The sequence below is a fragment of the Epinephelus lanceolatus genome, chromosome 24 (genome assembly GCF_041903045.1).
Source record: "Epinephelus lanceolatus isolate andai-2023 chromosome 24, ASM4190304v1, whole genome shotgun sequence".
Lineage (NCBI taxonomy): Eukaryota > Metazoa > Chordata > Actinopteri > Perciformes > Serranidae > Epinephelus > Epinephelus lanceolatus.
This window is the reverse complement of record NC_135757.1, coordinates 2,529,095-2,545,295: the sequence shown is the minus strand read 5'-3', so window position 1 is coordinate 2,545,295 and position 16,201 is coordinate 2,529,095. Positions and strand designations below refer to the sequence as shown.

The 16,201-nt window shown below is 42.4% G+C and overlaps 1 protein-coding gene across 3 annotated transcripts in view; it reads right to left on the bottom strand.

Moving 5' to 3' along the window:
- Positions 1–301: 301 nt before the first annotated feature.
- Positions 302–16,201, bottom strand: part of tmem198ab (transmembrane protein 198ab) — a 40,904-nt gene continuing 25,004 nt past the window's right edge. For all 3 annotated transcript variants that reach the window (XM_033616084.2, XM_033616086.2, XM_033616085.2), the window contains exons 2-5: positions 7,145–7,408; positions 6,486–7,067; positions 5,386–5,585; positions 302–4,374 (exon numbers count right to left, since the gene is read on the bottom strand). In XM_033616084.2, the coding sequence (XP_033471975.1) occupies positions 4,222–4,374; positions 5,386–5,585; positions 6,486–7,067; positions 7,145–7,301 (1,092 nt within the window). In that variant the 5' untranslated portion in view covers positions 7,302–7,408 and the 3' untranslated portion in view covers positions 302–4,221. The remainder of the gene's footprint in view (positions 4,375–5,385; positions 5,586–6,485; positions 7,068–7,144; positions 7,409–16,201) is intronic.

Genomic DNA, 16,201 nt, shown 5'->3' with positions numbered 1-16,201 from the left:
GCTCTGAGGAGGACGAAGTGAACTGTATGTGCGAGTGCTTATCAGTGAGGGGACGCAGAGAGGACAGATAACAAGGAGGAGATGGAGGGGGAGATTAAAGGGTGTCTGGAGATGAAGGCAGAGATAGGAGGCTGTGTGAGGTAGAGAGGAGGAGGAGGAGGAGGAGGAAGAGGAGGAGGAGGAGGAGGGATAATCTCTTGTGACTTTCAAATATTATTTGCTAATAAAAGTAAAGTGTATTTCATGTTCCAGCTGCTTGATGTCTGCATGTCCTTGAGCGAACAGACGAGTCACACAGATGGATGGTGTACAGGCCCATAGGAACACATGCTTTAATAATCATAGTCATAATTCAATCTTTAAAAAAAAAAGCATGGAGTTACTGGCCTACAGTGATGACATTGCACTCTCCTTTACACAACGGCTCCAGAAATAAATAAATCAGCAAATAAATACATCCCACTGGAAAAGAACAATTAAATTAGAGTCCTAAGAAAAAGAAAAAAAACAGTTTAAATGAAATGATAAAATGGTAAAAATAAGAAAAGAAAGAAAGTTAGTAAGTGCTGTGTTTTATGTACAAATTTCACATCGATGCACATGGAAGGGGCGGAGGGTGTCTGGTGGGAGCCAAAACGAAGCCACGCAGGGCGGAGCGGGGACGGGACGGGACGGAGGGGTGAGATCATGCATTGTCCGTTTCCAACGGATGAATAAAAACATACATTCCCCCCCTGCCCCCCCCCCCCCCCCCCCCCCCCACATTTGTTTGCTTTTCCTTTAAAAAAGGTAAAGACAGTAACAAAGTATTCACATTTTCACTGGTGACAGAAACGTTATGTTGTCCCAAAAAAAGAAAATCAATGCACATGATGGAAGAAGTTGTTGGTCTAAGTACAAGTTGGTATGGCCACGAGTCCGAGTCTTTCATCCGCACGCTCTGAGCCTTGTTTACACTGACGTCTCAGCCTGGAGTCACTGTTTTAATATCAATAAACTATTAGCATTTTGATTACACACATCTACAGAGCCCCGGAAGTTCCTCAAGTTATTATCACGTGGGAACAAGTCATCATGTGCGCTCTTGTTCCCTCAAGATAATACTTCTGAGGGAACATGTAGTTATTTGAGGGAACAAGTTATTACCTTGTGTGTACACGTTATTATTGTGTGGGAACAAGTTATCTTGTGCACACAAGATAGTAACTTTTATCTTGTGGGAAATGTTATTACTTTGGGGGAACAAATTATTATCATGTGGGAACAAGTTATCTTGTGCGCTCTTGTTCCCTCAAGATTATAACTTAATGTTGTGGGAACAAGTTACTATCTTGTGAGAACAACTTATTTGTGCACACAAGTTATTACCGCATGGGAGCAAGTTACCCTGTACACACTTGTTCCCTCAAGATTACAACTTGTTCTCTCTAGATTAGAACTTTTATCTTGTGCGCACAAGTTACTATCTCGATGGAACAAGTTACTATTATGTAGGAACAATTTGTCTTGTGTGTACAAGATGACCTTTATCTTGTGTGAACCAATAACTATCTTGTAAAAACAAGCTATCATTCTGAGGGAACATGTAATTATTTGAGGGAACAAGTTATTACCTTGTGCGTACACGTTATTATTGCTATTATTGCTATTATAAGCTATCTTGCATGCACTTGTTTCCACTAGGAATAACTTAATGTTGTGGGAACAAGTTATATTGTGAGAACAAGTCATCTCATGTGCGCAAGTTATTATCTTGTGGGAACAAGTTATCTTGTGCACACTTGTTCCCACTAGATAATAACTTTACATTGTGGGAACAAGTTACTATCTTGTGAGAACCAGCAATTGTCTTGTAGGAACAAATTACTATCTCGTGGGAATTATCTTGTGTGCACAAGAGAATAACTTTTATATGGTGGGAAAAGTTATTCTCTTGAGATAACAAATTGTTATCATGTGGGAACACCTTATCTTGTGTGCACTTGTTCCCACAAGAAAATAACTTTTATCTTGCAGAAAAAATATTTTCTTGTGGGAACAAGATGATGTTGTGCACATTTTTCCTGAAGGTAATGACTTGTTCCCACTAGATATTATCTTTAATCTTGTGTGCACAAATTATTACCTTGTGGGAACAAGTTATCTTGTGCACACTTGTCACCTCAAGATAATAACTCGTTCCCACTAGATAATAATTTGTATGTTTTGTGAACAAGTTATTATCAAGTGAGAACAAGTCATCTTGTGTGCACTTATTCTCTCAAGATACTACCTTGTTCATACAATTTAAAAAATTACATCTAGTGGGAACAAGTTGTTATCTTGAGGGAACAAGTGCACACAAGTTGACTTGTTCCCACATGATAATAACTTGTTCCCACAACATAAAATTATGATCTAGTGGGAATAAGTTATTATCATGTGGGGAAAAAGTTTTCTTGTGCGCACTTGTTCCCTCAAGATAACAACTTGTTCCCACTGAATAATAACGTATGTTTTGTGAACAAGTTATTATCTTGTGAGAACAAGTTATCTTGTACACACTGTTCCCTCAATAATAACTTGTTCCCACTAAATAATAACTTTTATGTTGTGGGAACAAGTTGTTATCTTGAGGTAAAAGTGTGTACAAGATAAATTGTTCCCACATGATAATAACTTGTTCTCATGCGATAAGAACAAGTTATTATCTTGAGGGAACAAGTGCGCACAAGAAAACTTTTTCCCCTCAAGATAATAACTTGTTCCCACTAGATAATAACTTTTATGTTGTGGAAACAAGTTATGTTGAGCACGCAAGTTTTTACCTCATTACTTTGTATGCAGAAGATATCAACATTTTAAAACTTTAACTTTAACAAGAAAAATATCTTGTACGCCCAAAATAAAAATATATAATATTTTGGGACGTTAGGGGCTCCGTACAAATCTGCTCATCCCGGAGAAGATTTTAAACTTTCACCTGCTTCTTCTGCTCGTTTTGAAACGGCTCAGATTTTGATTGCTCTGCAGCAGGAAACAGGAAGAAAGTGAAACATAACTTTCACTATCACTTCTCGGCTCAGCAGCATAAATAATCTCTTGGAGGATGAACACTTTGCACTGCAGCAGGAACGACACTCAGGTTGTAAAATAATCAGATTGTTGTTTCCTTTTTTCTGCGTTGCGTGAAACCTCAGATGAGGTGCCAGTGTAAACGCGGCTCTCTTGCTGTCGGTTTAAAGCAAATCCTCCTCGTATGTCCAGGCATCTGTTAAGACAAGAAGCCAACTCCACTCCAACAAGATTTTTTTTTTACCCTGCTTGTTGTAGCTCCATGGCTGAGAAATCCTTCTGTGATCACATTTAATGCAAAAACAAGCCATCGATGGGAGATCTGCCAGTAACCCCCCTCCTGTTGCTGAGTGGTACAGTCCACAGAGGGGCAAGGCACCCATTTAAACAGATTCCCCGGCTGTCAGAGAACAGTTTGACGCTTGAAGATCGTCCAGCACCAAGGGTGACGAAGGGTTTCCCCCTTTAAACATTAAAGACGTCTCTCCCCGTTTCAGGGACGGTTGTTGTAGTCCGCATGGCACAGAAAGCAAATAAAAGATCCCGGCTTGCATTTAAGGGCCCTTACTTCCCTTTAGAGATGGTCTTTGTTGGACTTTTAAGACGCCTACAGGCTGAGGAACGAGTTCCTTCTGCACCATGAGTTGAAAATCGGCGGCAGCGGTAGAAACCAGGGTTGATTTTGATTTTTGGGTTTGAACCTGAGGCGTGTTTGCGCTGAAACTGAGATCCCTGATGTGGTTTGACTGGAGACGGTGACAAACAGGCCGGGGTCGGGTACAGCGGGCTGTTCTAGGTTTCCACGTCGATCCTGGAGATTGTAGCTGCAGTGTGTGTTTGTGTGAGTGCGTGCATGTGTTTGTGCATTTGAAAGACAGTGAAAAGAGGTCGAGCCTCTGCACCACACTGACGGAGCCTTAAGATCCAAAATTTAATTAGTAAAAGGGTTAAACATGATTTGCATTGTGGGTAAATCCAGCCCTAGATATATTTCATCCTGTTAGGGACGTGGCTGAACCCAGATTATGTTTAAACCCTTTGCATTGAAACCCAATGGCGTTTTGTTCTAGCACAGGTGTGGTTCCACCCGGGTGGAGTAGTGATTGCAGAGTCACGCATCTCTCAGGTGGCGTGGTGTGTTCAGGCCTCTGGGAGGTGAAGGAGTGTTCAGACACGCAGTGCAGGTGCTGCAGCTCCGGTGAGGGGCGTCGTGGAGCCGCAGTCGTAACCAACGTCCACCACGGTGTGAGGGCCGCCGACCAGCCGGCTCGGGATGGGCTGCGCCTGGACCTGCCGGTCTCGGAAACTCTGGATGTAGCTCTGGATGGTGCAGAGAAAGGAAAGGCATTCAAAGAAACATTAACAAATGAGAGTAGATAATAAAACATGAAGAGAAATGCCAAGTTAAGCAGCAGCTGAGATATCGGACAGGGTGGGTCTTCAAAGTCCAGTATCATTTTTGCACTGGGTGACATCAGTGTGTAGGTATTGCAACATCCCAGGAAAGCTGTATAACCCATCATTCCAGGCCCACGATCAAGTTATACCGAATTAGACTACTATGGCTGTTTTTGGCCATTTGGAGGCGCTAGACCAGACCCAATGGATCCACACTGTCAGTAGAAGCCTAGAGTGTCACTATAGCCTGTTTCCACCAAACACTTTCGGTGTGGTACCTTTGGAACCAGAAGTAACCCTTCAGACATGGTTCCTCGACTGTCTGTGGTGGAAACACTAAACAGACCGTGGGTCTAGGAACCATGTCTGAAGGGTTACTTCTGGTTCCAAAGGTACCACACCGAAAGTGTTTGGTGGAAACAGGGCTTTAGAGATAGGGTAAGGAGCTCAGACATCTGGAGGGAGCTTGGGGTAGAGCCGCTGCTCCTTCATGTTGAAAGGGGTCAGTTGAGGTGTCCCACACACCCCCGACTGGTAGGAGGCCCTGGGGCAGACCCAGAACACACCGGCTGGATTACATATCTGGCCTGGGAACACCGTGGGGTTGTCTGGGGACCTTTGTTTGTCTGCTGCCCCTGCAACCCGACCCCGGATCAGCGGATGAAAATGGATGGATGGATTTCCCGCAGCTATTACGGTTAAATTCAAGCGCAATTCTGGTGACATACTGTGTTTGCACGGCATGAAAGGTACGGTAACATAAGGTGATGACAGAAAGACAGAAGCCTTAGCTTTCTGCTGTAAAAAGAATGACTGCTCTATCTGTAATTTTCAAAACCCGACACAATGATACAAAGAAACGACCAATCACACAGCAGGAAGTATAAAAAAGACAAACAACACAACCATAGATAAGGAAAATAAGTTCCTCACTGGTGAGAGGACGTCCGTGTCGTAGCGGCGGATAGGGTTGGGTTTGCGGCGGTAGGCGGGCTCAGTGTGAAGCTGCTTGGCCTGGTGGTGATGGTGGGAGGAGCCGTGCTGCTGCTTCTTCTTCTTCTTGTTGCGATAGCGATCGTCCCGCTGACGAATCCGCATCACCTGCATCCTCCTCTGCTGCCGGCTGATGATCACTGAGGAGAAGAGGGAGGCCCGTGAGGAGGAGCCTTGTTTTCCTCCATCAAAGCTTCAGACAGATGTTAGCTAGCGTATGCTAATAGAACTGTAAAGGTTTTGGTGTAGCTGAAGGTGGAGCTAGACACATAGCTACTTGCTTTAACTAGACACCAAAGTCTAATCAGTTCATTCCTGAGTGCAAGTGAACGTTTGTGCCACATAAAAGAAATTTCCTCAAGGTGCTCTCGAGATATCATTTTCACAAGAATGCAACGAACGAGGTCACAGTAACCTTGATGTTTGTGCCAAATTTAGAGAAATTCCCTTCCCGAGATGTCACGTTCACGAAATGAGAGGGACACAAATCACAGTGACTTTGCTGTTTGACCATCAAATCAATACACATTTAGTCTAAGTGGATGTTTGGGCCTTATTTTAGGAAATTTCTCCAGTGTTCTTGAGAGGCTGTATTCATGAGAATGCGACAAACGAGGTCACAGTGACCTTGACCTGGGTCACACACAGTTACTTGCTTTAATAGACATCAAATTTTAATTAGTTCATTCTTGAGTTCCAGGTGAACGTTTGTGCCAAATTTAAAGAAATTCCCTCAAGGTGTTCCTGACCCGTCACATTCAAGAAATGAAACGGATGCCACGTCACAGTGACGTTAACCTTTGACCACCAAATTCTAATCCATTGATTTGTGAGTCCAAGTGGACGTTTGTGCCAAAATTGAGGAAATTCCTTCACCGCCTTCTTCGTGTTCATGGGAATGACACAACGCAAGGTGACAGTGACTTGACCTTTGGCCACCAAAATCAAATCAGTTCATCCTTGAATGGAAGTCGATGTTTGTGCCAAATTTAAAGAACTTCCCTACAGGTGTACTAATAGTTTTAGAGACCCGTCCTCACCCTTGGTATGGGAGTATCCTTCAGCGGTCACCTTCCACTGGACCATGACACCCAGCAGGGTGAGGGCAGGCCACACCCCGAGCACCACCCACGTCAGCCAGCACACAGGCTTCCCAGGCACCGCTTTCATCCGCTCATACATGTACAGCACGAGGGCGAAGAGCTCCACGAAGTAGTCTAACGCCACAGTGATGACCGCTGCGCCGAACACCGCCGTGGACAGCGTGGTAAAGAGACGCTGCCACTGCAGGGTGAGCACGGCGAACAGCATGCCCAGGCCAAGCAGCACGCCCAGGGGCACCCAGACGGAGCGCGGCGGGCTGTTGGAAAGCTCCTCCATGCCCACTAGGGTGGCCACGGCCACCAGCAGGCCCAGCAGCAGGCCCACCATGAAGAGGCCCACGCTGCGAACCAGCATGGTGACCAGGCCGCAGAGCGTGCCGATGCCGAGGCCGATGCCCACTGAGGCCTCCACGCTCAGCTGGGTGTCCAGAACGCGCTCCTTGTAGCAGAGCATAAAGATGACGACGGAGCCGAACATCAGGCCCGTCAGGAACATCACCGCTTTGAAGCAGCGATAGCCTGAAATACGCAGAGAAAAAACACGTTAACAGCGCCGTGACTTGGCGAGCAAATTAATCACATCGATCAGGACTCACCGAAGAAGCAGTAAATGATGCCGAAGAGGCAGCACATGGAGCAGACCACGGAGGGCACCACCTTGTAGCGCCCGGCGATGTCCTCGCAGCCGTCCAGCCGCTCGTGGCTCAGCTCCTGGTCGGGCTGAGCCAGCAGCATCTCCAGGGGGGTCGTCATGGTGAGCAGGAGGACAAAGGAGGAAGAGGGGGGTGGAGGAGGAGAGATCAGGTGGGAGGCGAGGGACAGGGGAGGCTAGGGAGCACCACACAGCCGCATGGTTTCACCTGTGGAGGGAGGGCAGGAGAGAGGAGACGGTTAGACGAAGCTAAAGAAGAGAGGAGGAGGAGCGATGAAGAGGCTCATATGTTTTATACACTAATTTATGAAGAGAGAGGAACCTTCAGTCACCTTCATCTAAACACTTTCTGCAGGCTATGGCACGAACAGCTGCTGTTTGTAGTTTACTTTCACTAGAGTTAATGAGCGTATGTTAATATCAAGATAAGACGTAGCGTGAAACTTGTCGGGTCATTTGGTGCATTCAAGGACACTCTGACAAACAAGTATCCAGTTTCACCCTTAGATTTCACGCTCTTCCTTCATAATGCTACAAAAACAAAACAAAAAGACAAACAGTTGTTTTCACGGATGCTCGAAGGCTTCGTTCACATTACAAGCAAATGTGGACCAAATTTTATTTTGTTTTAGTGTGGACACATACATCTGATTTTTCAGTTTAGTGTGGACACAAAAATCTGTGTGTGTGTGTGTTTTTTTTTCATTTCAGTGTGTACATAGAAAGCCATTTTTTTTTCAATCTAGTGCGGACACAGAAATCTGATATTTTCAGTTTAGTGTGGATGCAAAAAGCTGTTTGTTTTACCCAGAGAAGTGTGGACACACCGGAATTTTTCAGTTTAGCGTGGACACGTACATCTGATATTTTCAGTTTAGTGTGGACACAGAAATCAGATTTTTTTTAGTTCAGTGTGGACACAGAAAACATTTTTTTTTCCAATATAGTATAGACAGAGAAATCTGAATTTTTAGGACAGTGTGGAGATAGAAATCTGATTTCTTCACTTTAGTGTGGAAAAAAATCAGATTTCTGTCTCCACACTGTCCTAAAAATTCAGATTTCTCTGTCTATACTATTTTGGGAAAAAAAAAAATTTTCTGTGTCCACACTGAACTAAAAAAAATCTGATTTCTGTCTCCACACTAAGGCCTAGTCCACACGAGCACGGGTATTTTTCAAACCGAACTTTTTTGGCCTCCAGTTTTTAAAAAATCTGCGTCCATACGAGTGGTGTAATAAAAATACCTCCGTCCACATGACACCGCAAATTCCACTATCAAGCAATGTAATACACATGCCAAAGCAGTAGGTGGCGATATAACTCCTAACTGTAAGGCCATTGTAGCCAATCAGAAGGCAGTAAAACGTCATCACCGGAAAAACAACAAGCAAACAAAAATCAACAACGGCGAATCGAGGCAGGGTGGAATCTCTGTGGACTGACAGTTAGCTGTATGATACAGCCACAAAGTGCTGATATGCTGCTAATTAGCAGCAGTATTTTGTTTAGGTCCATCCTCAAATCGTCTCTCGCACACACTGGATCGGGTAATAACACAGCTGTTTTCTGTTTACGTCGCACACTGTGACGTCATACAATGGAGGCGAGACAAAATAACTGTGGTTATCCTGTCCACACGACTGCTGACGCTGGACTTTTCCAAAAAGTTCACCATGGACTCCGGTTACAAATAACTCCGGTTACAGGGGCCCAAAACTGCGGTTATGTGTGGATGAAAGGACAAACCGTGAGCAAAGAGTCACGGTTTTATAAATACCTGTGTTGGTGTGGACAGCCCCTAATATGGAAAAAATTCTGAGTAGAGTGGACGCAGAATGTTTTTTCAGTTTAGTGTGGACACAGAAATCAGATGTTTTTTTATATTAATGTGGACACATAAATCTGATTTTTTTTATATTAATGTGGACACATAAATCTGATGTTTTTTTATATTAATGTGGACACATAAATCTGATTTTTTTTATATTAATGTGGACACATAAATCTGATGTTTTTTTATATTAATGTGGACACATAAATCAGATGTTTTTTTATATTAATGTGGACACATAAATCTGATGTTTTTTTATATTAATGTGGACACATAAATCAGATTTTTTTTATATTAATGTGGACACATAAATCTGATGTTTTTTTATATTAATGTGGACACATAAATCTGATTTTTTTTATATTAATGTGGACACATAAATCAGATGTTTTTTTATATTAATGTGGACACATAAATCTGATGTTTTTTTATATTAATGTGGACACATAAATCAGATTTTTTTTATATTAATGTGGACACATAAATCTGATTTTTTTTATATTAATGTGGACACATAAATCTGATGTTTTTTTATATTAATGTGGACACATAAATCTGATTTTTTTTATATTAATGTGGACACATAAATCAGATGTTTTTTTATATTAATGTGGACACATAAATCTGATGTTTTTTTATATTAATGTGGACACATAAATCAGATTTTTTTTATATTAATGTGGACACATAAATCTGATGTTTTTTTATATTAATGTGGACACATAAATCTGATTTTTTTTATATTAATGTGGACACATAAATCAGATGTTTTTTTATATTAATGTGGACACATAAATCTGATTTTTTTTATATTAATGTGGACACATAAATCTGATTTTTTTTATATTAATGTGGACACATAAATCTGATGTTTTTTTATATTAATGTGGACACATAAATCTGATGTTTTTTTATATTAATGTGGACACATAAATCAGATTTTTTTTATATTAATGTGGACACATAAATCTGATGTTTTTTTATATTAATGTGGACACATAAATCTGATTTTTTTTATATTAATGTGGACACATAAATCAGATGTTTTTTTATATTAATGTGGACACATAAATCTGATGTTTTTTTATATTAATGTGGACACATAAATCAGATTTTTTTTATATTAATGTGGACACATAAATCTGATTTTTTTTATATTAATGTGGACACATAAATCTGATGTTTTTTTATATTAATGTGGACACATAAATCTGATTTTTTTTATATTAATGTGGACACATAAATCAGATGTTTTTTTATATTAATGTGGACACATAAATCAGATTTTTTTTATATTAATGTGGACACATAAATCTGATGTTTTTTTATATTAATGTGGACACATAAATCTGATTTTTTTTATATTAATGTGGACACATAAATCAGATGTTTTTTTATATTAATGTGGACACATAAATCTGATTTTTTTTATATTAATGTGGACACATAAATCTGATTTTTTTTATATTAATGTGGACACATAAATCTGATGTTTTTTTATATTAATGTGGACACATAAATCTGATTTTTTTTATATTAATGTGGACACATAAATCAGATGTTTTTTTATATTAATGTGGACACATAAATCTGATGTTTTTTTATATTAATGTGGACACATAAATCAGATTTTTTTTATATTAATGTGGACACATAAATCAGATTTTTTTTTATATTAATGTGGACACATAAATCTGATGTTTTTTTATATTAATGTGGACACATAAATCTGATTTTTTTTATATTAATGTGGACACATAAATCTGATGTTTTTTTATATTAATGTGGACACATAAATCAGATGTTTTTTTATATTAATGTGGACACATAAATCTGATTTTTTTTATATTAATGTGGACACATAAATCTGATGTTTTTTTATATTAATGTGGACACATAAATCTGATTTTTTTTATATTAATGTGGACACATAAATCAGATGTTTTTTTATATTAATGTGGACACATAAATCTGATGTTTTTTTATATTAATGTGGACACATAAATCAGATTTTTTTTATATTAATGTGGACACATAAATCTGATGTTTTTTTATATTAATGTGGACACATAAATCAGATGTTTTTTTATATTAATGTGGACACATAAATCAGATGTTTTTTTATATTAATGTGGACACATAAATCTGATTTTTTTTCAGAACAGTATAGACAGAGAAATCTGAATTTTTAGGAACAGTGTAGAGACAGAAATCTGATTTCTTCACTTTAGTGTGGACACTGAAAAAAAAAGATTTCTGTCTCCACACTAAAATGAAAAAAGTTCTGAGTAGTGTGGACACAGAAATCTATTTTTTTTTCTACATATAACTTACTGGCCATGCGACGGCTGTGAAAACGGACATATTGGACTTTAAGTGTGTTTTTCCACATCACACTTCACTGCCAGGTACAGATCTCTCACTATACAGTGTCAGAGCGCTGCGTTGAAACTGCAGAGGGCTGCTGTGATGTGACCGTAGCCTGTGGCAGAGCTCTCTCCAATCCTGGATGAAGGAGAGTCCTTGAATGCACCACTCTGAAAAGTTTTCATAACATTTAATACTTCCATCTTGTTGGAGTCTGAAGAAAAATAAATCTCAGGAAATGTTTGCTATCATCGATCTCGACCTGTTTTAAACTCTGTCACTGAAGCAACTGAGACCACAGGTCGCCTGCACGGTTAGTAACCAATCATAAAACTGTTTTTCCATCAGCTCTGAGTGATTTAAACCTAATGGGCTAAACCATAAAAACACAGCAGCATGATCCAGAGGATCAGCCACACCGGCAGTAACCCAAACCCCTGTTACCCTGTTAATAAAGTGGCTTTCAAATCTGCAGCAGCGTAAAACAGATTTTGTGTCCGCACACACACAAAAGCACACGCACAGGCACACAGTTTGGCATCCCCCCCCCGATGGCGGAAACGGCGGATAATAATAGCTCAGATAACAGCGGGTGTCGGAGCCGGGCGCACGAGGGCAATCAAAGCCTCTTGCTCTCTCTGTGTTTGATCAGGAGGCGTTTAAGGCGAACAAGAAGCGGCGTCCTTCAGCACAAAGCAAACACATTTCTCTAACAGCTCTTTTCTCAGCAGTTCAGTCTTTCATCAATCACGCTGTCATTCAGGCTCCTCTCCCTCTGCGGCGAGCTCAGTGTATTCTGATGTATCAAATAAATTATCTAATAGATGTGGGGTTCGTTTAGTCCTCATGCTCTCCTCAACAAAGAAACTTTGTGAGCTGATATTGCCTTTCACTCGGAACCTCGAGGACCCTGTTTTCACAGAGCAGTCGCCAGGAGAAAATGTTGTACGTTGAACTGAAACTGTTTTCTAACAGACGTAGTATACAGCTCCTGCACTGTCTCCTTATCTGACCTGCTGCCTCGAGTGTCCTCACACGCTTTGTCTTCTCCCTCAGCCCTTCCTTTCCTTTTGTTTCTCTTCCTGCGGCCTCATCTGTATTCCACTAACGTCCTCTGTCAACAGCTCTGGGTAAATAAAGTTGCCTCGACTCTTCTTATATGCACCCAGACTTGTTTGGCTTTCTAACGTCCGCCTGTGCACACCTGTCAGGGACCTGCTACATCTCACCTCGTCTTCACCTCGTTTCCTGCTGCCTCTGCTCGCCGTCCTCCTTCACATCCTGTCTAACTGTTCAACACTCGTGTTTCACACTTCAGACCAAGAACAAAGGACTCTCACTCTCACTCCCACGAATACATAAACAAAAAACTCTGTCTGGACAGAAGGAGGGCACATTGGGACCGGACACAGGGAAACGGAGACCAGTGTGGGAGCATGAGACCCTCAGAGAGAAGAGTAATCACAGGGAGTATGAGGATGAGTCGTGGACAGTTTGACAATTTGCCGTCAATCGTCGTGCCTAATTACTGTTGGTTAAATGTTAAAAAGTCAGGACAACTTTAGTCAAACAAATCTATCAGTATTATATTTGGCGGTATGGCTCTGTTCTGGGGCCTCTCTGGCTTTACTAGACCTACGCAGAAAGCCTAAGGTGGCGAGAGCTCACCTCCCTGCCCTTCCACTCGCAAACAAGGAAAGCCTAAAAGCCAAAATACACCGGCAGCGTCATATGACGCGAGTCAAATGCCGTCCCCAACACACACAAAAAGCGTCGCGCTGCGGGGCGTCAACCGGATTTCTACTGCACAGTCCGCTAGGCGGCGGTACTGGTTGCCAACCGCCAATTAGAACAAAAGACGAGGAAGAAGACGGGGCGCAAAAAGAAAACACACAACACAGGACGACCACGACAACTACACAATGACAGTACGTTGCTACTGCTACTACGGGAGCTGGGAAGTACAAAATAGTGCTTTTTCAAGTGTGGTGATGCTGGAAAAATAGGACAATAGCGTAAAGTGCCCGGGTGTGGCACGTCAACACGCGTCGAACCGCCAGCGGTGTGGGTTTGTAAATAGAAAATAATGGGGGCAGGTGTTTTGACGCGCGTCATACGGCACCGGTGAGTTTTGGCCTTAAGGCAGAGAGAGAGCACACCTCCCTGCCCTTCCATGCGCCTACATGGAAAGCCTAAAGCAAGGTTTATGCGTCTGCTTAGCTATGACGCAGGGGGCTTTGTGGAGGCGTTGCATCCCTCTGCGACTGACGCAGAGACGCGACGTGCTTCTCCAAAAAATTGTAACCACGCGTCGAGGCAACGCAGACCCAACGCAGACTGCAAGAGTTATGACTGGTCCTTCATACGACATAATTTCCGGTATTTCTTAAGGTTTCACTTCCTGCTGCAGTACCACAACACCGCCAAAGTCGCCATTGTGATCAGTTGGTTGAGCCATTCAACGGGCTTACAGATCGTTGGCGCAGTTGCCTCACTCTTCGTCGTCGCAAAGCAAACAATGGCAGGTATATAAAAGAACACTGTGCCCCTAAGCACTTTGGCGGGGAATTGCATAGCGACACAGACCAACAGGACACAGAACTACGATAGACACACAGCAACTGCGTGCATGTTGTGTCGAGTGTACGCAGAAGCATAAAGAAACTTTAAGGCAGGGAGAGCAGCAGCATCAATGACAAACAGAAATTACGTAAGTCCGACACAGCTTGCAAAAGGAGGAGCTGGGGTGGAGGCAGGTTGCAAAGCAGCTTGCAGAGGAAGCAGCAACAGTAGGCAGACCAGAGCAGTTTAAATAGGGCGCCCTGAATAAGATTTGCTGATTGGTTGCATAGAAAAGAATCATGTGATCTATCAGGTCTCGCTTGGTCAAGGGGGAGATGTCTACGGTGGCTGAGAGAGCTCACAACACACGCAAACTCCTGTTTTTTGTTGAATACCGCGGCCATTCGCTCGCGACTTGCGCAAAAAAATCGACGTCTCTTTTATTTTCGAGCTTAATCGCAAATGCATCGCTTGCGGTGTGACTCGGGCAACCATGAAAGGGAGCTTACGTTGGCTTCACAAGAAACACGTACGCTGCCGCTTGTTGTCATCGCCACCGCAGAAGGCCCACCTCTCAACTTTTCTGGTTGGCATTTCACTCTGACGTACGGACAACTTGTTGCCGGCGCAGGGGCATGACAATTCCAAAAAGCCGCCCCGGATGTGATCGGGTTATGCGGTGTGTTAACTGAAGATGAAGAGAACTTCAACGTCCACTGTGAAGACAACAGTAGCGCAAAACAACGAGGTGGTCAGTGCCTCCAGTGAACCAAACCAGGCAGCTACAGGGTGAATATGATTTGGTCCAACGACTGCGGGACATGGATGACGAGATGCACTTTCGGTATGTTCGGATGTCTGCCAAACGTTTTAAGGATCTCGCCAACCGGATCTGGGTCTCATTCGTAAGACAAAGCGTAGGATCCATGCTATAAATGTACGTACGAACAAAAGCCTAAATTAGCATGCGCCAAAAAGTACTGGACGATCCCTACAATCACAAATGTCTTCCACCTCTCCATCACAATCTTCGTAAGCATGGGTCGAAGTTTCTTCCAAGCGTAAAAACTGCATATTCGATGAACTGATGAGAAAGAAGCAGAACTGCAGAATTGGAGGACACTAACTCTCTCTGCCTTTCAATCCTTTCCTCTTTCACTTCCTTCCCACGCCTCCTCCCTCCTCCCCCTCCGGCTGTGTTTGTTCCCTCCATCTCGGGGTGAGCCAGTCCGACTGTGGAGGGTTTCTGGGTCAGAGGTGCTTATGCAACTCCTGTCTGGGGAACTTTGCTCTGATATTCATGAGCTCCCTCATCCCTCCTCAACGCTCCTCTCTCCTCTTTTGTTTCCTTCTCACTCACATCCTACTTCCTCAGCACCTTCTTCTTCTCTTAATCACCTCCTTCTTGTCGCTGACTCAGACGCCACTCCTTCTCTACCTCCACTCATCCCTTTCTTCAGTCGCCACTTTCATTAGTCACTCTCCTTTTTCTCATGGTCTGTGGTTAATACTTCCCTGAGGGTCATGGAGGGGTGGCAGAGGATTTGTTTGCGTCACGTTTGGAGGTTGAAACCGGTCCGACAAGTTTGATGATGTGTGAGGAAACAGACAAAAGTGCTAAAAGTGCTTCTCTGTGGTCGTGGTTTATTATAGTACAAGTTACAGAGGAAACATCATCTCAAAAAGCATTAAAACCTTTTTTTGAATTAAAAATAAAGCAGCAGGTGTTTTGCTGAGACATCGCTGCGTGTCCTCTTGGAACAGTGTCATGAAAAGCAGTTTTCAGTCCCTCCAGGATCTCGTGGCAAAAGAACCTTGAATTTGTCAAAAAATCACATAAAAATTGTCATTTTTATGTGATTTTTTGCAGGATTTACTACTGCCTCCAAAAAATAAGTCATGTGATCACTTGCTATAATAATCTTACTATATATTGACGATAACTCTGTGTGTGTGTGTCTGTTCCACGTTTTTCTCCTCACTGACTTGGTCAATCCATGTGAAATTTGGCACAGTGGTAGAGGGTCATGGGAGGATGCCAATGAAGCAATATTACATCAATTGGCCAAAGGGGGGCGCTATAGCAACCCATTGAAATGTCAAACTTTGAATGGGCATATCTCATGCCCCGTATGTGGTAGAGACATGAAACTTTGCACAGAGATGCCTCTCCTCATGAGGAACACATTTGCCTCAAGAACCCATAACTTCCACTTATATAGATTTTCCACCATTTT